The sequence below is a fragment of the Myotis yumanensis genome, unplaced genomic scaffold, assembly GCF_028538775.1.
Source record: "Myotis yumanensis isolate MYYU_CA2020_CCGP unplaced genomic scaffold, mMyoYum1.0.hap1 SCAF_1, whole genome shotgun sequence".
NCBI classification, from domain to species: Eukaryota; Metazoa; Chordata; class Mammalia; order Chiroptera; family Vespertilionidae; genus Myotis; species Myotis yumanensis.
The window spans coordinates 172,822,034-172,848,084 of record NW_027223752.1 but is presented as its reverse complement, the minus strand read 5'-3'; the positions used below and the strand labels follow the sequence as shown (position 1 = coordinate 172,848,084).

General features: G+C 40.1%; 1 protein-coding gene across 1 annotated transcript in view; it reads left to right on the top strand.

Annotated features, from left to right (window-relative positions):
• The window catches only part of METAP1 (methionyl aminopeptidase 1), a 68,001-nt gene that overhangs the window by 24,881 nt on the left and 17,069 nt on the right, over window positions 1-26,051 (top strand). The window contains exons 2-6 of the mRNA XM_070392376.1: window positions 12,136-12,187; window positions 17,528-17,640; window positions 18,558-18,618; window positions 23,800-23,891; window positions 25,675-25,758. Of these exons, the coding sequence (XP_070248477.1) occupies window positions 12,136-12,187; window positions 17,528-17,640; window positions 18,558-18,618; window positions 23,800-23,891; window positions 25,675-25,758 (402 nt within the window). The remainder of the gene's footprint in view (window positions 1-12,135; window positions 12,188-17,527; window positions 17,641-18,557; window positions 18,619-23,799; window positions 23,892-25,674; window positions 25,759-26,051) is intronic.

The following is a 26,051-nucleotide window of genomic DNA, read 5'->3' as shown; positions in this document are numbered from 1 at the left end:
GCCAGGGCCTTCAGGCCCCAACTGGCCTGGCCCTGATCAGGCTGGCCCCAGTCGGCCCTGATCGCTGGCCAGGCCTAGGGACCCCACCCGTGCACGAATTTCTTGCACTGGGCCTCTAGTTATTTTATATTTGTTATTTTTTCTATTGATTGTGAAGATTGCTTTTTATGGTTACAGCTTGCTTGGTCATTTTTACAGTTCTGCACTACTATGCAAAGCAAGGACTGCTTGTATTAAAAACCAGTTTTATAGAGCTCTTCAAGACCATTCTGTGTATTATTTAGAAAAAGGAGTTTTAGTTTTGGGTTTGTAATTGGGGAGCAGGAATGTCATGAGCTCAAGTCTTCATCAGGTTGTTCTTTGGTGTAAAACCCTTTAATGGCTTTTTGTTGTCATTAGAATAGACCAAAATCCTTAACGTTAAGTCATCTGACCCCTGCCTGTATTTTCAGCTCTGGTCTTCAACCTCTTCTCATAGCACTGTGTATGTTTTTCTTTTTAGCCCTTCTGACTTAAAATATGTAGTAATTGTGTAATTAGCCATGTGATATTTGTCAGAATGAACCTATATTGTTCACTGCTGAATGCTCAGCACCTAGCACAGTGCTTTGGACATAATGTATGCTCCATGTTTGTATGAATAAATGAATAAATAGAATTGCATGCACATGCTTATTCATACATGGATATTTTATTTTTCTTTGAAAGGGAATGATTGCTTTCCCACGATTCTCAAAGGATACAGTGATCTAAAGTTAAGTATCACACTGCAGGAAATGATACAGTAAAATGGATACTTAACCTACATGGTATCATTAAACATTAAAGATGTTCACTTTTCAGTCTCAAATTGCATTTAGATATCTGGACATATACAGTATTATATATGGCCATGAGCAAGCATTCGTTTAAAATTATTACACTGTCTGTAGAACATAAAATTCACTTTAAAGAACATTATCTATGGGTTATATTAATATAATAGCATTTAAAAATTGTTGATTATCATATAAGATCTCTAACAGCAGAATAGAGTTGCTGTTGAGTGGAAAATTGGCTACTTCACAAATTTCATCTATAAAACTGTAAATTTCTTCTAGTTGAAAATTCTGTGTTTTCCTTTTAAAATTACTTATTGATTTTTTAAAGATACTAATTCATTCATATTATAAACTTCTTTAAAGGGGTTTCTTTAGCAGTGGGTATATATATTTTAAAATATTTTACGTTATATTGAATCTTAATTCACAATAAGGTAATCTAAATGTTTCTTTTTTTAAAAAAATATATTTTATTGATTTTCCACAGAGAGAAAGGGAGAGAGACAGAGAGTTAGAAACATCGATGAGAGAGAAACATCAATCAGCTGCCCCCTGCACATCCCCCACTGGGGACGCGCCCGCAACCCAGGTACATGCCCTTGACCGGAATTGAACCCGGGACCCCCCAGTCCGCAGGCCGACGCTCCATCCACTTAGCCAAACCGGCCTCGGCTCTAAATGTTTCTTAATTGGGTTTATGTTTACTATCAACATCATAGAGGCACAAATGTTACAAAAACATTCATTAAAATGTTTTTTTATTTTATTTTTTATTTTAGTTGATTGGTAAAATTATTTCACATACCTGGTTAAATGCTTCTAACTTATAAATTCCATCCTCCCTTTTAAAAAAATATTTTTCTTGATTTCAGAGAGGAAGGGAGAGGGAGAAAGAGAGAGAACCATTAGTGATGAGAGAGAATCATTCATTGATGGGCTACCTGCTGCACACCCCACACTGGGGATCTAGCCCACAACCCAGGCATGTGCCCTGACTGGAAAACGAACCATGATCTTCTGGTTCATAGGTCGACCCATAACCACTGAGCCATGAGGGCTGGGCCCCTTCTTTTAATAGTTTCCTTTGGTCACTTACTAATTCATCCCCCAACTCTTCCACAATTGTTTAGAACTCATTTTAGTACTTTTAAATGCATTTGACATTTAATCAATTTTATCTTGGAAATGTCTCTCTTGGAACCCTCTGACCTCCTGTAGTCAGAACTTCTTGCTCCCTGGGCTTGCTTCATAGTAGTCATCCTTACATCTCTCTTCAAGCATCATCCTCGAGATACCCTTGACTTCTCTGTTGTCTTGTCGGTATCACATCTTCCTCTTTCTTGGTTTATTCTCATCCTATATAATAATAGCATAATATGCTAAGTGTCTGGTTGTCTATTCAACCAATCAAAGCATAATATGCTAATGATATGCTAAGGCTGCTCAACCACTAGCTATAATGTGCACTGACCACCAGGGTGCAGACAGTTGACCGTCAACCAGTCACTATGACGTGCACTGACCACCAGGGTGCAGACGCTCCAACCAGTAGGTTAGCTTGCTGCTGGTCTGCCCAATCAGGACTGAGTGAGATGGGCCGGACATGCTCTGGAGCCCTCCCACGGTCCCTCCCCAGCTAGCCAACCTCCCGTGTCCCTCCCTGGCCCAGATCGTTCATGGGTGGGGTCCCTCGGCTTGGCCTGTGCCCTCTCGCAACCTGGGACCTCTAAGGGGATGTTGGAGAGCCAGTTTTGGCCCAATCCCGCAGGCCAAGCTGAGGGACCCCACTGGTGCACGAATTTGTGCACTGGGCCTCTAGTGTTTTATATAATACTAGAGGCCCGGTGCACAAAAATTTGTGCACTCGGGGGGGAAGAGGGGGTCCCTCAGCCCGGCCTGTGCCCTCTCGCAGTCTGGTACCCCTCGGGAGATAATGACCTGCTGGCTTAGGCCTGCTCCTGAGTGGCAGAGGGCAAGCCCAATCCCTAGGTGCAGCCCCTGGTCGGGCTCAGAGCAGGGCTGATTGGGGAGTTGGGGCGCCGCCCCCTGTCATGCACAGAGCAGGGCGGATTGGGAGGTTGCGATGCCACCCTCAGTCACGCTCAGGGTAGGGCTGATTGGGGGGTTGGGGCACCGCCCCCTGTCACACTCAAGGCAAGTTCAATGGGGAGGTTGCGGCGCCACCCCCTGTGATGCACAGAGCAGGGCCAATCAGGGGGTTGGGGCGCTGCCCCCTGTCACTCACAGAGCAGGGCCAATCAGGGGGTTGGGGCGCTGCCCCCTGTCACTCACAGAGCAGGGCCCATCAGGGGGTTGGGGCACTGCCCCCCCCTCATCACGCACAGAGCAGGGCCCATTAGGGGGTTGGGGAGCTCCCCCCTGTCACGCACAGAGCAGGGCCCATCAGGGGGTTGGGGAGCATCCCCCTGTCACGCACAGAGTAGGGCCGATAGGGGAGTTAGGACACCGCCCCCTGTCACCCACAGAGCAGGGCCAATCAGGGGGTTGGGGCGCCCCCACTGTCACACTCAGGGCAGGGCCGATGGGGAGGTTATGGCTCTACCCCATCACACACAGAGCAGGGCCCGTGGGGGGGGGGGGGGGGTTGGGGCACCACCCCCTGTCACACACAGAGCAGGGCCGATCAGGGGGTTGGGACGCCACACCCTGTCACACACAGAGCTGCAGGGCGATCAGGGGGTTTGGACGCTGCCCCCTGTCACGCTGATCTGGTGCCAGGAGACCTCTCGGCTCCGCTGATCCCGGTGCTGGGAGGCATATTACCCTTTTACTATATAGGATAGAGGCCTGGGGGCTGGCTGGTTTGCCCTGAAGGGTGTCCTGGATCAGGGTGGGGGTCCCCACTGGGGTGCCTGGCCAGCCTGGATGAGGGGATGATGGCTGTTTGCAGCTGGTCACACACCCTTCAGGGTGGGGGTCCCCACTGGGGTACCTGGCCAGTCTGGGTGAGGGGCTGAGGACTGCTTTCAGGCTAGGGGTTTTGACTGAAGCTCCCAACCGCTCCTTTTTTTCTTTTTTCTTTTTCTTCTGGGCCAGCTTTAGCTCTGGCTCTAGCTCTGAGGCTTCCGCTGCTGGTTTGTTTGCCGTTCTATAATCGAAACAATGTATAACTCCAGCTCTGAGATCCCAGCCGGCTATATTTGTTAGAATGTTTCAAACTGCCAGCTCAGAGTCCGGCAAGTCAGGCGGGGAACGTTGGAATCTGCAGTCACTGGAGCAAGCAAACCTCACGTTCGCTTCCAGCTGCCTGGCTGCCAGCCACCATCTTGGCTGACAGTTAATTTGCATAAGGATACGCTGATTAGCCAATCGGAAGGGTAGCGGTCGTACGCCAATTACCATTTTTCTCTTTTATTAGTGTAGACTAGAGGCCCAGTGCACAAAACTTTGTGCACTCGGGGGTCCCTCAGCCTGGCCTGTGCCCTCTCGCAGTCTGGGACCCATCAGGGGATATCTACCTGCTGGTTGAGGCACGCTTCCCGGGGGGATCGAGCCTAAGCTGGCAGTCAGACATCCCTCTGGCAGCCCAAGAGCCCTCGGGGGATGTCCACTTGCCAGCAGGAAGCAGGCCTAAGCTGCAGTCAGACATCCTTAGCGCTGCTGAGGAGGCGGGAGAGGCTCCCGCCATCACCGCTGTGCTGGCAGCCATCAGCCTGGCTTGTGGCTGAGCAGAGCTCCCCCTGTGGGAGCGCACTGACCACTGGGGGGCAGTTCCTGCATTGAGCGTCTGCCCCCTGGTGGTCAGTGTGTGTCACAGTGACCAGTCATTCCCAGTCGTTCTGCTGTTAGGGTCAATTTGCATATTATCCTTTTATTATATAGGATTTCCTCCAGTAGCTTCCTGAGAAAGATTATATGGGAAGTAAACTTGAGATTCTCTATATCTGAAAATTTCTTGCTATGCCCTGACACTCAATTTTCAGTTTGGCTAGGTATACAATTCCAGTTTGGAAATGATTTTCTCAGAATTTTTATGTTATGGATCCATTTTCTTTTATTTTCCAGTGCTGTTGAAAGCCTCATGCCACTGGGATTCATAACATTTTCAATATTTTTCCCTGCCATTTCTCTGTAAGCTTATTGGATTTTCCCTTACACCTGGTATGAAATTTCACATTGTATGCCTTGGGCAAATTGATTTTCATCCGTAAATGGCCTTTTCCATTTGGAAACTCCTTTCAGTTATGGAAAACTTTGTTATTTCTTTGGCCTCTCCTCTCCATTTTCTTTCTGAAACTTGTTTATTTAAATATCAGACTTGTTGTTTTAATCCTCTGTTTCAAAATACCGTCTCTTTTTTTAATTGTTATTTATTGATTTTAGAGAGAGAGGAAAAGGGAGAGACACAGAGAGAGAGAGAGACATCAATTTGTTGTTCCACTTACTTATGCATTCATTAGTTGATTCTCATATGTGCCCTGACTGGGGATCGAACCCACAACCTTGGCTTATTAAGATGATGCTCTATCAACAGAGCTACCTGGCCAGGGCCCCATCTCTCTCTCTTTTTTTTTTTTTTTAAAATATATTTTATTAATTTTTTACAGAATGGAAGAAAGAGGGATAGAGAGTTAGAAACATCGATGAGAGAGAAACATCGACCAGCTGCCTCCTGCACATCCCCTACTGGGGGTGTGCCCGCAACCAAGGTACATGCCCTTGACCGGAATCGAACCCGGGACCTTTCAGTCCGCAGGCCGACGCTCTATCCACTGAGCCAAACCGGTTTCGGCCTCTCTCTTTTTTTTTTTTTTTAACTTTTTTCCTCACCGTTTGGGGGAGATTTTTCTATCTTTATCTTTCTTTTGAGACATTCATTTCTACTGTCATTTAAACATTTCTAAGAACTTGTAATCTCTTTTATAATCCTATATAATAAAAGCCTAATATGCTAAGTGTCCAGTTGTCCATTCAACCAATCAAAGTGTAATATGCTAATGACATGCTAAGGCTGCTCAATCGCTCGCTATGACGTGCACTGACCACCAGGGAGCAGACAGTTGACTGGTTGACCAGTTGCTATGATGCACTGACCACCAGGGGACAAATGCTCTGACTGGTAGGTTAGCTTGCTGCTGGGGTCTGGCCGATCAGGACTGAGCGAGACAGGCCAGACATTTCCTGGAGGCCTCCCGCGGTCCCTCCCTGGCTGGCCAACTTCCCACATCCCTCCCCGGCACCGGTGGGGTCCCTCGGCCTGGCCTGTGCCCTCTCACAGTCCAGACTGAGGGACCCCCCCCCAACCCTGAGTGCACGAATTTTGTGCACTGGGCCTCTAGTTACTTATAAAACTGGAATTATAGGCTTGCGGAGCTGAAGAATATCTAAAAGGTCATTTGTGTTAACCCAATATAGAACTCACTTATACATTGTTCTTACAGATTGTTTTCATTTTTTTTTAATGTCCTTTTGTTTCTTCATATTCTAACTAGAGGCCAGTGCACGAAAATTCGTGCACTCGAGGGGGTCCCTCAGCCCAGCCTGCGAGCTCTCGTAGTCTGGGACCCCTAGGGGGATGTCCAACTGATAGTTTAGGCCTGTTTCCCGGGGGATCGGGCCTAAGCTGGTAGTCAAGACATCCCTCTGGCAGTCCGGGAGCCCTCGGGGGATGTCCAACTGACAGCTTAGGCTCGCTCCCCTTCGGACATCCTTAGCACTGCCGAGGAGGCGGCAGAGGCTCCTGCCACAGCCGCTGCGCTCACAGCTGTCAGCCCGGCTTGTGGCTGAGCGGAGCTCCCCCTGTGGGATCGCACTGACCACCAGGGGGCAGCTCCTGTGTTGAGCGTCTGCCCCATGGTGGTCAGTGCGCATCATAGTGACTGGTCGTTCCTAGGGTCAGTTTGCATATTACCCTTTTATTATATAGGATAGAATTTCAGGATGGCAGGAAAAGGCATTGCCAGGCTGAGGGTATAAACTTTGCTAATGCTTATCTAACAATTGGAGTAGTTTAGGACTTTGGATAAGGGGGTTTATGTGCCCAGCCAAGAATCTGTCCTTCATTTTTCAGGGAAGAAAATAATAGTAGTGCTACAATATTGGCTATATCGGTACCTAGGAGATGTGTATCCCACTTTAGCCATATATAGTTCTCATTGGGCAGGCATTCAGTTGATCTGTTCTAAGCTTGCATAATGAAAATGAATGGGGAATTGCACAAGTATAGTTAGTATGCAGACAGTTTGTCTGGTGTTAAGGAAACATTAGCATTAAGACCTGGAAGTGAAGAAAAGTAGTGGCGCACCCAACATTCTGCAGTGGTGGGACTTTGCCTCTGGGCCTGGATGACTTTAAAATGGGGTTCTAGGGCCTACTTTGAGCTTTTCCTTTCACTTCTTTTCTTCCCCACCCCTGATCTTTTTCTCACTGACAGTCTTAACTGCCATAAACATCTTTGCCAGGAAGAAGGAAAAACAGATGAAACTCCAATCTGCCCCGCCCCTTTGCCAGTCATATCTGTGATGAAGAATAGCTTGGACAGGGAGGAAGAGAAGAAGTTGAAATTGCTGGCTAAAGTTAAGTTTCTTAAAATAACTCATCTGCCTTTGCTTACCCCATTTATAAATTATCATGAATAATTGGGAGTTGACTCCATAAATAAGTACATGTAAGTTGAAGAAACTTCAGAAAGGCTGTAATTAGTCTTTCATCCTGTTGCAGTGTAGTTAGTAATTGCATTCATTCCTCTGCTCTGCCCTGATGACTGGTCAGCTACTGTATCAGCTTCCTGCGGCTGCTGTAACAAATCACCACAAACTGAGTGGATTAAAACAACAAATTTATCCTCTCTCAGTCCTGGAGGCCAAAAGTCCAAAATTAGTTTCATTGAACGTAAATCAAGGTGGCAGCAGGGCTATGCTCCCTCCAGAGGTTCTACTGCAGTGATGGCGAACCTTTTGAGCTCGGCGTGTCAGCATTTTGAAAAACCCAAACTTAACTCTGGTGCCGTGTCACATATAGAAATTTTTTGATATTTGCAACCATAGTAAAACAAAGATTTATATTTTTGATATTTATTTTATATATTTAAATGCCATTTAACAAAGAAAAATCAACCAAAAAAATGAGTTCGCGTGTCACCTCTGACACATGTGTCATAGGTTCGCCATCACTGTTCTACTGCATCACTCCAGTCCCTGCCCAAAGTCACTAGAGATCCAGGCCGCTTGGGGTCTGCTTGTGGCTTTGTGGCCTCAGGACTGCTGCTTCACCTCAGGCAGCATCTCCCTGTTAGAAGCAGGAAAGGGCAAAGAATAGAAAATACATGTTGGTTTTCTAAGAAGCTTTCCAGAAGTCCTACCCAACAGCGAGGCTTACATTTTGTTGGCCAGACTAGATCACATGGCCACCGCATCATTAAGGAAGCTGGGAATGTTTTTAGCTGGGACATTACACCTCCACTAGCAGGATTCTGTTGGTGTTAAGGCAAAGGGAGAATGGCTATGGAGTAGGCAGCTTGCAGCCTGTCCTAGTAGGTAATGAAAAGAGTTTACATTTCCACCTACAACTAGAAGGCTCTTGTGTATGTGATCACATTACACAGTTCATTCTCCAACCTATATTGAGGAAACCTGTTCAGTTCCAGGCATAGTGATAAGCACCGGGATGTTGTTTGCATTGATACTTGCTGTAGGATAGACACTTGTTAACTACTTTCATATAGGTTATTTACATCATCTCCTCTAATCTCCATTTTCTGCTCCTGGAGATATCAACTCCACTTTATAGATGAGGCAACTGAGGATCCATGAGAATGGTTAATAATATCATTTTCTAGATTTAGAGGTAAAATTTTAGAGCTTACAGTTGTAGAGCTTAATCACACCCATGTTTTCTGGTTCTAAGTTTAGTGCTAAATTATGCTTTGAATTGAATACACACACACCCATAACCCCCACCCACACTTCGTAAAGCAGTGAGAAACTATCACCTTTAGTGAGATAATGCTGGGTTTGAGTCTTATTTCTGCCAGGTATGGTTCTGTTATGTGATAGACAAATTATTGCATATTGGTGCTTCGGTGCTGTCGGTTGTAGAGCGGGGATAATGTCATCTGCCTTGCAGGGTTCTTGTGAGGATGAAATGAGATATAGGCCTATACTGCACCTATTCAGTAAACAGTAACTTTATAGTTATTATTATGGCTGTCTTCATATTATAGGTTAAAATTGACTTTTCCTTTCCTATCCTGTAGTAGGTGTGGTAATACTGAAGAAATCACTTAGTTCTTGGGACTTTTCAAAACATAAATATATGTTTTCCTACTAATTTCTTGATCTTTTTGCCGTTTGACAACAAATAGGAATAACTCATTTTCCCTCCTGTAACTGTTATAACAAATTATCACAAATTTTATGGCTTTAAGCAACAGACTTATCTTACAGTTTTGTAGGTCAGACGTGTGACAGAGGTCTTAGGGCTAAAATCAGGTGTCGGCAGGTTGGCATTCCTTTCTAGAGCAGTGGTTCTCAACCTTCTGGACCTTTAAATACAGTTCCTCATGTTGTGACCCAACCATAAAATTATTTTCGTTGCTACTTCATAACTGTAATGTTGCTAGGGTTATGAATCGTAATGTAAATATCTGATATGCAGGATGGTCTTAGGCAACCCCTGTGAAAGGGTCGTTCGACCGCCAAAGGGGTCGAGACCCACAAGTTGAGAACCGCTGTCTAGAGGCTCTGGGGAGACTGTTATTTGCCCTTTTCAGTTATTACAGAGGCTGCCTGTATTCCTTGGCTCATGGTCCCCCACTCCATCTTCAAAGCCAATAATGTAATTATCTCTCCCTGCCCTGCTTCTATCGTTACATCTTCCTGACTCCTTCTCCCTCCCTCTTCTGCCTTTTTAAAAAATATATATATTTTATTGAGTTTTCACAGAAAGGAAGGGAGAGGGATAGAGAGTTAGAAACATTGATGAGAGAGAAACATCGACCAGCTGCTTCCTGCACACCTCCCACCGGGGATGTGCCCGCAACCAAGGTACATGCCCCTGGCCGGAATCGAACCTGGGACCTTTCAGTCTGCAGGCTGACGCTCTATCACTGAGCCAAACCGGTTAGGGCTCTTCTGCCTTTTTAAGGACTCTTGTGATTACATTGGGCCCATTTAGATAAAAAGATAACCTCCCCATCCCAAGGTCTGCTGATTAGCAGCTTCAATTCCCCTTTACCATAGTTGTAACCTAACACAGTCACAGGTTTTGAGGATTAGCATATGGACATCTTTGGTGCACTATTCTGCCCACCAGGTCTCCATTCTCTCCAAAAGACTGAACTCAGTTTTAGCTTCAAAAAAATAAAAATAAATCTAAGGATGCTGTGGATACCTTTTTATACACTTGAAGTATATTGATGTTATGGTAGGAGAACTAGGTAGGACCTGGGTTTTCTTGGCTTAGCTGCTGCAGGCTGTGAGGATACAAGGAGAGCAAAGGGGAAATAGTGAAGATCCTGGCCCTGGAGGCCCTCAGGCCCTTGGGTAGACCTCTAGGGAGAGTTGCCTAGCATCACTGGTGTAATGTAGTGTGATTACTACGTAGTTCTAGGGGTGTTTTATTTTATATTTTTTCTTACCTTTTCTCTTATCCATGCCTTACTCTTTTATGTTTGCAAAGATTAAAACATTTGTAGGAAGTTGTGGATTTTCTTAATATTTGTAATGATTTACAGTAGTCGCGCCCCCCTCCCCCATATGATCTCCAGTAAATGCCTAAAACTGCGGGTAGTACTGAACCCTATACTACGTTTTTTCCTATACATATAGACCCATGATAAAGTTTATGGATTCTCTTTGGCATATCCAGATTGCCACCATCACTCTTGTGCTTTGGGGCCATTATTACCAGTAAGTAAAATAAGGGTTACTTGACACAAGCACTGCAATACTGTGAGTCAGTCTGACAACTGAGACAGCTACTAAGTCATTAACAGGCGGGCAGTGTATATATTCAGTGCGGCTATGATTCATGTCTGGGGTGGGACTGCGCAAGATTTCAGCACGCTACTCAGAATGGAGCACACTTTAAAATGTACAAATTGGCCTGGCTGGAGTGGCTCAGTGGTTGAACATCAACCTATGAACCAGGAAGTCACAGTTCGATTCCTGGTCAGGGCACATGCCCGGGTTGCGGGCTTGATCCCCAGTGTGGAGCGGCAGGAGGCAACCAATTGGTTATTCTCTCTCATCTTTGATGTTTCTATCTCTCTCTCCCTCCCTCTCCCACTCTTTCTGAAATCCCTAAAAACATATTTAAAAATAAAATGGTTTATTTCTGGAATTTTTCATTTAATATTTTTGAGCTGCAACTGACTGCAGGTAACGGAAAGTGAAACTAATAAGGGTGACTGCTGTATTTTAAATTCTTTGAAAGAGAGACTCTAAAAACCAAAGCATAAGTAATATATACGATTGAATCATTTTTCTAATTTATTGCTTGAGTTCGTTATTTTTAATTCAATTTATTACTTGAACTCGTTTTTCCAGTTCAGTAATTCTTGCTGGTGTCTGAAATACGTTATGTGAACCTATTTTCCTAAGTGAAAAGCTTAGTCTTTCTAGTCATTCATCTATTTCTCCAACCAGCTAGTACTACCATGTGCTAGGCTCTCTGCTTAGCTCTGGGGACATGTTGGCAAGCTCAACATGATCCCTTCCTTCACGGAGTTCAGTCTAGTAGGGCTGTCAGCACATCGTTAACAAAGTGGGTACGACTGAAAATCAAACCTCTATAAATAATGCAACATTTTCCTTGTCTTATGATTAATTGTCTTATGATTATGTCCCTAAATTATTTTAAAATACTTCAAAATGTAACTGTGACTACTATTTACAATATAGACTAATGTTTCTTGCTTATTTGAAGTAATTTACAGTTTAGGTTGCTTTTTGAAATAAATTTTTAAGCAGATATCATTTTTTAAGCTTTTCTCAATATTCAGTGAAGTCAAAGATTTCTTTTTTGTAAATGAAATTTCCAATAACCCTTTCTTATGTACAATGTTCCTTAAGATGTTTCTAATTGCCGAACTGGTTTGGCTCAGTGGATAGAGCGTTGCCCTGCGGACTGAAGGGTCCCAGGTTCGACTTCCGTCAAGGGCATGTATCTTGGTTGCGGGCACATCCCCACTGGGGGGGCGTGCAGGAGGCAACTGATTGATCTCTCTCATTGATGTTTCTAACTCTCTATCCCTCTCCCTTCTTCTCTGTAAAAAATCAATAAAATATATTTAAAAAAAAGATGTTTCTAATTAAGGAAGGCCTGACACTAATTTTCATGTTTGCTCTTTTAGGAATGTTTTAAAGGAAGTTGGGCTACTCACAAGTTACTACATAAGAAAGCAAGTAAGTGAAATCACACATCTCTACACCGTATGTCTTCGAAGTGGCTTTTTTGCAAAAGATAAGAATTCTTCCAGTTTTGAAAGTGTATGTTTGAATATTCAGAAAGTGCATATTTGAATATTCTAAGTGTAATTCAAAAGCTAGAATTTGAACGTATTATTTATTCTTTATGATGTGTTATCATGTAAAAAATGTGGCTGAGTAATATCTTTGTTGATATTATTGTATGACATGTGACATGAAAACATGAATGGTTGCTGGGATAGACAGATCTTGCTTGAGCAATACCTGAGAAGGTCTAATCTTTTAGCACCGTCTTTCCTTTGCTAGAAATGTTTGCTTATTGTGGCCTGGGACACATGAGCTATCTGGCTTCATTTAGCCTGATCTCTTGGTTTTGTTTAGTTTGAATTTTGATGGCTTTTCTACTCAAAAGTCTATTACTTTAGGTTTTTTGGTCATGTAATGTTATTACTTCCAGTCTGATGTTTAATTTGCTCTTTTGAAGTTATTTTGTGTGACACCACAAAGTGAAACTATTGGCTATTGCTTTAGCTATTGCTGTCACCACCGCGATGTGTCTCTGATTGAAATGGCCTTTCCTGCTCTGGCCATTCATCTTGTAAATTCATGTCATTAGTGTGGCTGGCTTAAGACAGACAACCCATCACAATTACCTGAAAATTGGCAGGGGGTTTCTGTTCTTATGGCATTGCTATCCTGATAGATGAACGCTTGCCAGACAGCACATGGTCCTTCATATAAGGGTTTTGTTTCAGCTTACTGACCTTGGTATTTTTGTATTTTATCTCTTTGTATGTATGTGTGTGTGTGTGTATTTTTTTTTTAGGAATTTGTTGATTTAATAAAGTTTGGTAGATTGTTTTATATCAACAGTTTAAAAAGATATTTTCTGTGCTTGTGCAAAGTGAAGTCTACATTTAATGGAAATGTTAGACTGTTGTGGGAGGAAATGTGGTTAGAGAGGAGGAAAGCTGATTGTGAATAAATGACTTTCTCAAAGCATAAAAGGCAGAATTTGTTACCTCAAATCAAATACAGAGATTGATTTTAAGTAATGCCATTTAGTTTTATTCACTCATAGATAAAATGCTGTATTTCTAATGTGTTTGGTATTTTAGAGCTCTTTAAGGCAGTTATTAATATTTTATAATCAGGAGGTTAAAGCATAGGTGAGTGAAGAGTTGAGGTGAAACAGTATGTTAGTAAAAGAGCTTAGAATGAGTCTCTACCCCAGGCATTTGTTAACTAACTGAAATGGGCCTCTTTCTTCAATCCTGGATTTCCAAGGGTGAATTATTTCATTAAAACCTATCTTACAAGAGAATTGAACCACTGATGTGCCCAGAGTGAAAATAACATAATTATTAACTGAATTGAACTGAGGCCATTTGGGTTTTACTCGTACCACAGTGTTTAGTGTGATGCCCTCTTGGATCTTTTGGGATGATTTTCTTCAGTGGTGAGTCTAATATTCTTGATCCCTTTGAGCTGTGTTGGATAGAGACAACCCTCAGCTGGCTAGCCCTGTATCTTCTCCCTAACAAATTGATCCCAACTACACTACTTAGAGCAGGGAATGTCTGGGGAAGGGTCCTTGTTGGAACTAAGCAGATTATTGGGAAAGGAATTAGGGGGAAAGAATATTGGGTTAGGAAGGAACAGGGCATCATAAAACATAGCAACTTATTCCAAGAAACAATAGTGGGATAAGATATCAAGTAGGTCATGTCATGAGATGACATGCTTAGACCTTTTTCCTTTTTTTTTTTTAAGGTGTAGTGTGTACTGATCTCTAATTAAGGATGCCTGATTTATATGTTTGCTCATGTGGGATATTTCTGTAATTTGCTTTTAATATCTTTGATTGGTTTTGGCATTAGAGTAATTTTATTTCCAATAAAATGCAAAGTGTTTCCTCCTCTTCTGTTTTCTGGAAAAGATTATGTCAAATTGGTGTTGTTTCTCCCTTAAATGTTTAGTAGAATTCACCAGTGAAACCATATGGACCTGGGGTTCTCTTGATTGCAGAAGCTAATCAGGCCTTAGGAAAATTTCAAGTGTGAATTAAATAAATGATTCAAGGACAGGACTTTTTAAAAAAATATTTTTTTATTTATTTTTGAAAATATATTTTTATTGATTTCAGAGAGGAAGAGAGAGGGAGAGGGAGATAGGAACATCAATGATGAGAGACAATCATTGATCAACTGCCTCCTGCACACCCCCTACTGGGGATCAAGCCCGCAGCCAGGCATGTGCCCTTGATTGGAATCGAACCTGGGACCCTACAGTCTGCAGGCCAGCACTCTATCCACTGAGCAAACCAGCTAGGCCCAGGCCTTATTTTTTGTGTGTGATAGTAAGGACCAGTTAGATTACAAAGCCCTTAAAGGCACACAGTGCTCAAGCTTGGGTGCATATTTCCTATGCCGTATCTCCTGCCAGGGTGGACATAGTAGCGTTTCACATCTTAATACTCTCTTATTCTACTAGAGGCCCGGTTAATACTCTCTTATTCTACTAGAGGCCCGGTGCACAAAATTCGTGCAAGCGGGGGGGGGGGGGGGCGGCGGCGGGAGGAGGGGTCCCCTCAGCCCAGCCTGCACCCTCTCCAATCCAGGACATCCCTCTCATAATCCAGGACTGCTGACTCCTAAGTGCTCACTTGCCTGCCTGCCTGATCACCCCTAACTTACCCCCCTGCCGGCCTGGTCACCCCCCAACTGTCCCCAATCCCTGCCGGCCTGGTCAGCCCATGCAGCCTGCTGTTCAGTTATCCGTCCGGTTGTTCCAGTCATGACAGCCCCTGGCTTTTTATATATTAGGATATTCTTTTTATGTATCACTGATTTATTCAATGTGCTTATCTCCCATTTTTTAAAGTAAGAGGTGAAAGCATTTGATAGATGTCTTTTGAGTAGCCCAAAAAATGCTGTAAAAATTCCTTTAAAAAAACAACAACAAACCAAATCTAAATAATCACACCTCTACCCTCAAAACTAGAGTGCTTGATTTTTGGATTGCAGAGTGAAGGTTTTATGTAATGTTTCAGAATTGATTCCACCAAAGACTTGCAAGCATACATTATTTTGAGCCTCACCTTCAAAATGCTGAAATTTTGTCTGTTGTGAGGATTAAATAAATCCATGTAAAATGCTTAGCATATGTACAGTGCATAGTAAGTGCTGCACAGCTACTTAATAGTCATTTCTCGAAGAACTGAGTCAGAATTGTGATCAGATGATCCTGTCTTATGCAAAGCTTAGGTAGAGGCAGTCATGTTGTGTCAGCTGACCAGAGGAGGCAGCCTGCACAGAACCTTTTAAAGACTAAAGCCTGGATGTGATGTACTTTGAACCAGACTGTGGACAGAACAGGTCCTCTTACCTGGTCCTGTTTCATCCAGATGTGTGTTTGAGACTCAGCTTTCAGGTATTATTTACACTGTCCTGTGCTTTCATAGCTTTTTGAAAAAGACGAGTTAGTTTGCAATTTTGTTGCCAATCCCAAGTCCAATTCAGCTGAATTAGGTGTCCATTATGTGTCTAGCTGGCACCTAGGCCTCAGCTCAGACTGACCCTAAAATGTAAATAAACTGACTTTTGAAGTGTACATTTTCCTAAGTAAATTATTCGAAAAGAACTTGCCAGATTTCAATCTCATCTAGGAATCTTTTGTTTATATGTATTATTTGTTTGAGGTCTGCTTTCAATTCTCTTTTGGAAAAAGATTGTGGAAAACTTGGAATGCAGATCAGCTGGAAGCTTGGAAAGATTTTATATCTTTCTTTTTCCTTGCTGCCTCCACAGGAGTATGTTAAAACAAAAGCCTGCATCTTGTTAGTCTGCCCTAGGTTTCAGGTGGAAATTGTTATTCCAGACAAAAGCACTTGATGCTCTTCATAGCTGAAGCAGGCGTCAGTGGGCCTGCATCTCTAAGTATTTCTGTAATGTTTGACCCTGAGGCAGTGAATGCAGTCCAGTTTTGTCCTGGGGTGAGAGATAGTTTTCCTATTGACATTAACATTCACCGTGGCTTTCTTCAATTCCTTACGTGAGAAAGATATTTAAAATTCAGTAGCACAGTAGAGCTTTTCTTTTGTTTTTCCATTCTCATTCTTTTCTGTTTCTTTACTTTATATGTAATATTATCATTGTATTATCTTCCAGAGTAATGTGAATGGATTGGCTACTGGAACCTCCCCTTACCCAGTTTCCTCATCTGTAAAATGAGGAAATTTGACTGGATTATATTTTTGTTGACTTTAGTCACCATGCTGTACATTCCATCTCTAGAATATATTTCTTATAACTAGAATTTTGTATCTTTTGACCAACTTCATCAATTTCACCATTCCTCATTAGCTTAATATGGTATGATTTCATCTTTTCTTCCCCATTTTGTACTTTAAATATATTTTGTAAAGGGGGTGTTTTATTTTTCTCATACACTTCTAAAATTATCTAAAGCCTGACTTTCAAAACTTGTGATAGCATGGCAGTAATCAAGAAAAGAAGGGTGTGCCTTGGGAGGTATGTAGGTTGACACTCTGAGGGATTTAATTCCTGCTATTCAAGGTCTATTTAGTGTGTGTGTGTGTGTGTGTGTGTGTGTGTGTGTGTGTGTGTGTGTTTACATTGTAGATGGAGGTATAGTCAGTTTGCTGATGTGAGATACCATAGAGGGGCTGGTCTGTACTGTGTGGAAATGAGTCTTAGGTACATTTCACTAAATGCAACATTATATATTAATAACTTTAACCTGGTAAGGGGTGTGTGCATGTGATTCTTAAATTTTTCTACTGAGGTTTCAGTAATTTTCTACTGATTATTCCCTCCCCTTATCTTTTTACCTTTTTCTAATTTCTTCTGTTACCCCCATACTGAGAAAAGGCAAATGATGTTTATAAATTTTTTAAAGCAATTTGAAATATTGCCTTGGCTCAGACTTTATACTTCAAAATGGGCTTTCTATAAATTGATCTTGTAGAGAGTATACATTTAGCATTGCTTGAGGAAAGGAATTCTACTATGAGCTGTTCCTAGTCAATAATGTATAAAAACTTACAATATGTTTAGCTTAGGCTTTTTCTCACAAGACACTCAGATCTTGAGGTATCATAGGGTTGTAAATATAGCAAGAAAACAATAGCTTTGATGATACAGGCTAAGGCGGGAATTTGCTGGGCTTTTGTACCTGTATATTCTTTGGTGTGGTGTTCACACAAGTTACAGGTGAAGAATGCTGCTGCTCAGTAGTTTGACACTGAAGCATTTCTTCCTCTCTGTCTTTTTCTCTCATCCATTTATCACGTAGAAGATGAAAAGGCAAAGCGGGAATTGTCTTCCTGGAGTCTAGAAGGTGATATTAACACTGACCCATGGGCAGGTTATCGGTACACGGGCAAACTCCGACCACATTATCCACTGGTGAGTAAATAAGGTAATAAACACTTAACGTTCTTAAAGCCAATTTTCAGTTTACTAAAAATGATACCTGTAAGTTGTATTCCAATTATGAATTATATAATCAGGATTAAGTTTACATTCTAGCTCTTTTTATGGAACATTATTTAGAAGTTAATAGGGATAATTGGCTATTATGGAAGAAGAAAAAATTTTTAGGTGAAAGGATTAAAACTTCTTTAATCTTAAAAAAGAAAATGGTAGAATAGATATTTTCTGGCTGGCGTGGTGGTAGTGTATATTGCTACCTTTCTAAAATTGTTTAACGTGATATATTTCTACCTTAATTTTGATAGGGCTTTCCTGCCACTCCCACTCCTTCCTATGTTCTTGTCAGATGGGCTTCAGCACGTTAACATAGGAATCCATTTAAGTTGAAATCTATTTGTCATCCACAGATATTTAAATTTTTTTTACTGATTTTTTTTAAATAAAAAGAATACATCTTTAAAAATTTGGGGCAAATATCAACAACATAAGAACATCTTTTTAATCCTAGCTCCCAGAGATAATAATGAACATAATGGTGTGTATTTACTTAGCGATATAATTTATTGTTGTTGATGGTTTGCCAGCTTGTTCGGAACAACAATGGCACCTTGTTGTCTGCTTGTGATGTTAAATCCTTAATGGCCCTGGCCACCCTCCCCTCTTAAGATATTTAAGTGGCATTAGCACTAGGAAAATGAAGCTTAATCTTCATGAAGTAGATATATTGTGATAATTAAGGTGTCATTGAAAACTTTTTTCATTTAAATGAAATGAATGAACTTTTTAGTGTTTTCCTCACTTTTATTTCCTTTGTTAGTAAATTTTAATAGTGATAATTGCTTTCAGATTTGAATTGGTTTTAACTAACATATATTTTGCGATGTTTTTAGATGCCAACCAGGCCCGTGCCAAGTTATATTCAAAGACCAGATTATGCTGATCATCCTTTAGGTGAGTTTTGCGATGCTGATTCCTCAGTTTTCAGCTTGTGAGCCTGATGACCGCTGCAAAGAAAGGAGTGCTTTTCTTTGGAAAATATTTCAGTGCTGGATTTCTTTTTTTTTTGTTTTTTTTTTGTTTTTGTTTTAGCGCTGGATTTCTAGTAAATGTAAACATAGCTTTTTAAGACACACTAGAACATGTGAGAAAATTAAAGACTCTTCCAAGAAATCTACCCAATTCTGAAAATAATGTTTAGATGTTAAGACTACATTCAACATAATATTGAATTTTGTGTTTTTATATCGAATTCTAGATTTAAAAAAACCATTTTGATTTAACATGTTCTATACTTTAATTAAATAAAACTTATTTAGATAAAAACAGATTGTGGAGGCCTCAAATGAATGCCTAAATAAGGACTGGTCTGTAGAGGTAATAGAACCTAGTATTAATGGCAATGATTACAGTAGTATTGATGATGATTCGGTAAGTGATATTTGTTCATAACTATATGTCAGGCACTATGCTAAGTTCTCACGTGTTACTTCTGGGGTGGATTCTGTTGTCTTCTCCATTTTATAGATAATGATGGTGAGAGACCCAGAGAAGATAGGTAATTTGTAGCACAAGTGGAGCAGTCTCTGATTGTAGGGCCTGTAGGCATAACTTAAGTGGATTATATGAAATTACTGATTTTGCATGTCAAAAATGGTTGAATATTCATTTTCTTGTGGTTTAATCTGTTAAGTTGCCTTTGTTCTCTAAGAAGTGGCGAACCATATTACATTTTTATGAATATAATTTAAAAACTTAAACTTCACTATTTCAGATACATTGAAGGAAAAGATAGTCTGAATGATAGATAGCTCTTGAGGATGTATAAGTTCATTACTCTGTGTTTAATATTTTTTAAAAATAGTTTTTCTTATTGATTTCAGAGAGAGGAAGGGAGAGGGAGAGAGAGATTAGAAACATCAGTGATGAGAGAGAATCATTGATCGGCTGCCTCCTGCTGGGGATCGATACTGTAACCCAGGCATGTGCCCTGTCCTGGTTCATGGGTCGATGCTCAACTATTGAGCCACACGAGCCAGGCTGTATTTTACATATATATATATATATATATATATATATATATATGTATGTATATATATATATATATATACATACATATATATATATATATATACATACATATATATATGTATATATATCTTTTATTGATTTCAGGGAGGAAGGGAGAGGGTGGGAGAGATAGAAATATCAATGATGAGAGAGAATCATTGATTGGCTGCCTCTTGCACACCCTCCCACTGGGGATCAAGCCCACAACCGGAGCATGTGCCCTTGACCAGAATTGAACCTGGGACCCTTTGTCCACAGGATGACACTTGCTGTACTGAGCCAAACCAACTAGGGCTATTTAATATTTTTTAATGTAGTTTTTTTCCCCCAATATATTTTACTGATTTTTTACAGAGAGGAAGGGAGAGGGTTAGAGACTTAGAAACATCGATGAGAGAGAAACATCGATCAGCTGCCTCCTGCACACTCCCTACTGGGGATGTGCCTGCAACCAAGGTACATGCCCTTGACTGGAATCGAACCTGGGACCCTTCCCTCCGCAGGCTGATGCTCTATCCATGAGCCAAACCAGTCAGGGCTTAATGTAGTTTTAAAATCAACATAGACGTGGTAAATTCTGATAGGATAAAATGTTACATAGTGAAAAGTAAGTCCTACTCCCCAGAGGTAGAATCACTATTAACAGTTCCTTGCAAAACTTTCCAGAGATCTTTTTTTTAAAAAAATATATTTCTTTATTGATTTCAGAGAGGAAGGGAGAAGGAGAGAGAGAGAGAAAAACATCAATGATGAGAGAGAATCATTGATTGGCTGCCTCCTGCACACCCCCTACTGGGGATCGAGCCCGAAACCCAGGCATGTGCCCTTGGCTGGAATTGAACCCGGAACCCTTCAGTCCGCAGGCTGACGCTCTATCCACTGAACCAAGCCAGCTAGGGCTCCAGAGATCTTTTACATGTATATGCACTTTAGCCCCTCACCCCAATTATACACAGTAGGACCAAACTATATACACCTTTTCACCATGCTTTATTCTTTTTTATTTTCACCTTGTTTTATTCTCTTAATAGATCTTATAAATATTCTTTTTAATGACAAGTATTTCATTATGTGGATACATCATAATTTATTAAACCAGGCTCCTCCTACTAATGTATGTTTAGATTATTTCCAGGTTTTTACTTGTTTGACTGTAGTAACTATTCTTGCATGTGAGAGTATTTCTGTAGATCAGTTGCCTAAAGTAAAACACCTAGATCAAGGAATACATGTATTTTTTTTTTTATTTTGAGAGCTATAACAAATTTTAGCAATTTTGCCAGTTGTCATTTTTATTAAAAATCATATAGGAGTCTTTTTTACCTTATCTTCCCTAACATAGAGTGTTTACAAACTATATGAATTGTGCTAATCTGAAAGATGATATTTTGTGTTAAATTGTATTTTTAAATTATGAAGAAGATTGAACATCTTTTTATACATCTGTCTATTCATCTTAGCCCTTTTCCAATTAGGTCACTAGTTTTTTTCCATACTGATTTATAAGTGTTCTTTTTCTACTAAGGAAAATAATCCTTTGATGTGTTTTCTATAAAAGGTTTTTCCCAATTGAACATTTTGTCTTTGTTTATAGCATTACATTTATGGCAAACTTTCAACATTTTTCTGTAATAAAATTTATCAGTGTTTTCTTTGAGAGGTTTATAGCTTAATGACTTAGGAAGACTTTTTTGATTCAGAGATTATTATAAAATTACTAGAGGCCCGATGCAAGAAATTTGTACAAGAGTAGGCCTTCCTTCCCCCGGCTGCCAGCACCAGCTTCCCTCTGGCACCCGGGACCTGGGCTTCCCTCGTAGTCCCAGCTTCATCTGGAAGGATGTCCGGTCTAATTAGCATATTATGCTTTTATTAATATAGATTTTCCCATTTTGTTTCTTCCACTATTTTTATGGCTTCACTCTTTTTATGTGTGATAACATTTTTATTTAGTATTAGGTATTAAATACAAATGTAACTTTATTTTTCCCTTGAAAAATATCCGGTTGTCACACCATTAGTTATTTAAAATATCAGTCCCTTTTTGGTCTGATTTAAAATGCTGCCTATACAATTATATTAAATTCTCACAAGTCTTTGAGTCTGTTTTTGGATTCTATTCTGTCTCATTAACCCATTTGTCTTATCATGTGCCATTGCCAAACTCTTAATTATTATAGCTATATAATGTTTTAATATTTGGTAGGCCTTGTTGCCCCCACCTTTCCTCTTTTTCAGAATTTTCCTGGCTATTCTTGCATGTTTGTTTTTCCATGTGAAATTTGGAATTAGCTTGTCCCCAAAATATCCTGTTGCCATTTTTTTATTGGGATAGTATTAAATTTATAGACTAATTTTGGAAGAATTGACACCTTTACAATATTGAGTCTTCCTATCCAAGATCAGGGTATGTTTTTCTATTTTATTTAAGTCTATCTATCTCAGTGGTGTTTTAAAACTTTCTTCATTAGGTCTTGTATCAAGTTAATTTCTGGATATTTTATCTTTTTTAGTTGTTCTTATAAATAGTATCTTCTATATTTTTCTAGCTCATTGTTTGTATATGGGCAAGCTATTGATTTTGATATATTTAATTTACAATCTGCCAACTTGCTAAATTATTATTTCTAGTCATTCACCAGGTGTCCCCTTATTTTAGGGATATGATTATATATAATCATATCTGAAATTGATAAAGATTTTGTCCTTTTCTTTCTAATTTAATATGTCTTATTTCTTTTTCTTGTTTAACATACCTGCTAGTACTGTCAGAACAATGTTAAATAGTCGTGCTGAAGTGGGCCTTCCATGATATGGGTTGTTGGCTTGAGATTTATATTTGTCATGCTGACCATGTTATCAGAATTATCTTTCTAGATGATCATTTATTTTTCCTTCCTTAATCTATGTCTGTGAGGAATTATATTAATAGATTTGTTAATGTGTTTTTCCACTTATGTCATGGGGTATTATATGTATTTTGGATTGTGTTTAATGATATTTTAGTTGGGATTTTTATATCCACATTTATTATTATTACTATTTTTTATTGATAAAGCATTTATTTTTTTAATATATTTTATTGATTTTTTACAGAGAGGAAGAGAGAGGGATAGAGAGTTAGGAACATCGATGAGAGAGAAATATCGATCAGCTGCCTCCTGCACACCCCCTACTGGAAATGTGCCTGCAACCCAGGTACATGCCCTTGGCCAGAATCGAACCTGGGACCCTTCAGTCCACAAGCCGACGCTCTCTCCACTGAGCCAAACCAGTCAGGGCTATCCACATTTATTTAAAAATATTAGTTTATGGTTTGTTATATTCTTTTTGTCAGATTTTGAAATAATTATTATACTGGCTCTAATATTTTTAAATATATGAATAATTTGAGTTAAGGTAATTTTATTAATGAAGATTCTTATGGCAATATTTTTCAAGTATTTTTTTAATACTTTTTACTGTAACCCAAAGTAAGAAATAGATTTTATAATACGATCTGTATATAGGCGTGTGTGTGTGTGTGTAAATTAACAAACATTTCATAGCAGTACTTACCCCTATCCTATATGATATAATCTATTATTTTCTATTCCATTTATTTACCTTATGGATCACAAACAGCAGTTTGAAAAACACTGACTTAGGTTCCTATTAAAAAAAATAAATGTGTATAATTGACTCATCAGTTGTTGGTATATAGTTTCCTTATTAGATGATGGTCATGAAAGCAGTTTGTAAATTGTGTGGTACTATTCAAATGTGAATAATTTACTAACCTTTACTAGCACACTGCCTGTCATGTAATAAGTACTCCATATTGACTGAATTCTCATAGATCTGTAAATTTTTTCTTTAGAATTCGCCCTTCAGTTTACTTAGCAAATTTTTTTTTCATGCTGAAAATATTTTTTCAAAAAAATCCAACCGGGATCCTCCTATATTATGAAATATCATTATGTGAAATAGTGAAACTTGACTATTATTATGTCATCAGGGAGATAATTATGCCTAATACTATATCTTCCCATTCATTTGGCTTTATTTACTGATTTTCCTTTCCAGGAATGTCTGAATCTGAACAAGCTCTTAAGGGTACTTCTCAAATTAAATTACTCTCAGCGGAAGATATAGAAGGGATGCGACTCGTATGTAGGGTAAGAGTTTTTTACCGCATGGGTTAGAGCACGTTTCAGCAGTTACTAGACAGGAAGGCAGTGACTTGCTGAATTACAAAGGGTGGATGTGCTCTGTAGTAAGGCTTTGACTAGCCGTACTTGCTTTTTATTAAACTACTAGAGGCCTGGTGCACGAAATTCATGCACATGGAGGGGGGGGTCCCCCAGCCTGGCCTGTGGCCTCTCAGAGTGAGGGAGCACCATGATTGATCAACCCAAAGATGTAGGACCCACCCACCCATTTGGGGCTCCTTGATGGATTGCCCCAAAGAGGTCGGCCGGAGACGGGGTCCTGCCTCCACGCCACGTGGAGCCGCGGGACCCCCAGGCCTCACCATGCGGAGCCACCGGGACCCGCCTCTGTGCCATGCGTGCAGCGTCAAGTTCCGGCCCACTGCGTACGCAGCCTCCTGGTGATGGATTGTGATGGTGTGAGGTGTGATGACCATTTGCATATTAGCTCTTTATTAGATAGGATTGTTAGTATATAGTTCTGTACAACAGCTGTTATCTACTTAAATAATCTATTTGAAAATTAATATGGCAGGAAGTATATATTCAGTTGAGAGTCTATTTCTGTTATCCCTTATTGATTTTTTTAAAAATATATTTTATTGATTTTTTACAGAGAGGAAGGGGGAGGGATAGAGAGTTAAAAACATTGATGATAGAGAAATATCAATCAGCTGCCTCCTGCACACCCCCCACCGGGGATGTGCCTGCAACCAAGGTACATGCCCTTGACCGGAATCGAACCTGGGACCCTTGAGTCCGCAGGCTGATGCTCTATCTACTGAGCCAAACCGGTTAGGGCCATCCCTTATATTTTTAAAGAATCTAGTTTTTGTGACATTTTGTCATCTTATTTTCACAAGTCATTATAACTTAGGGCAGAGTTTAAGGCTTAAAGTTCAGCTAAAGATCCTATTGTGAAATACTGATGCAGTGTAGCATTTAGGCTGATACTTATTAAGTGAAGTCACATGTTCACATTTTTCTAAAGAAAAAAGGAAGAATTGCTATTGTTTGTTTGTTGTTTATTTAATCCTCACTTGAGGATATTTTTTCCCATTGATTTTTAGAGAGAGTGGAAGGGAAGGGGAAAGACAGAGAGAGAAACATTGATGTGAGAGAGACACATTGATTGGTTGCCCCCCACTCACGCTCCAGACGGGCTGGGGGATCAAGGCTGCAACCTGAAATACATTGCCTTCACCAGGATCGTGACTCTTAAGTCCGCAGGCCAATGCTCTAACCACTGACCAAACCGGCTAGGGTGATATTGCTGATTTAGAAATGATCCTTAAAGTTTTTATTCAGTACTTAAAAGTGATTGGATACTAATTTTCTTTGATAATCTGGAGAAATTTTGTTTCCATCACTTATGTGCTGTGATTCTTTGAAGGAAATCATCTATTCTTTTACTTCCCTTTCCTTCCCCATTACAGAAATATGACAGGACTTAGTCTCTACCAGTTGATCATTGTGTAGACTACTTAACATGTGCATTTTCACATAGAAATCAGTCAGACTTACTTATTAAGCTATTTACTAGCTAGTCCAATTTTATTTATGTATTTACACACACGTGTGTTGATGGGCATTAGAAATACAAATGGTTTTAAGATGGAGCTGCAGGATTATAACCTTTAGGTGAGGTGCACTTTATGAATCTTCACAAAATCTGTGATAGGGCAGAAGGTACAGATTTCTGTTTTTATTTCCTTTCTTCTGAAATGTAATAAGGGTTTCTCTTTTACAGCTTGCTAGAGAAGTCCTGGACATTGCTGCTGGGATGATTAAACCAGGTGTAACTACTGAAGAAATAGATCATGCTGTGCACTTAGTAAGGACTTTACTTTTATGTTTGAAAATGTTTCGCATTATTTAATGTTTTAGACTACTAAAAATTAAACTTAAGTTCTGAATGTCTAAAGTAACTTGGCTATGTTAATTTGAAAGCAAAGTTTTACTTTGTTTTAAATGTGGAAAATATTCAGCAGTCATCATTTCCATCTTTAAGTGTCTGTGAAATACCTTGTTTCTGAAACCTCACATTTCATAACATTTTAGTTTAGCTTTTATAAAATGATTAATTTATTGGTGCTTGAACTAAATCATGCCACTACATACATTAAA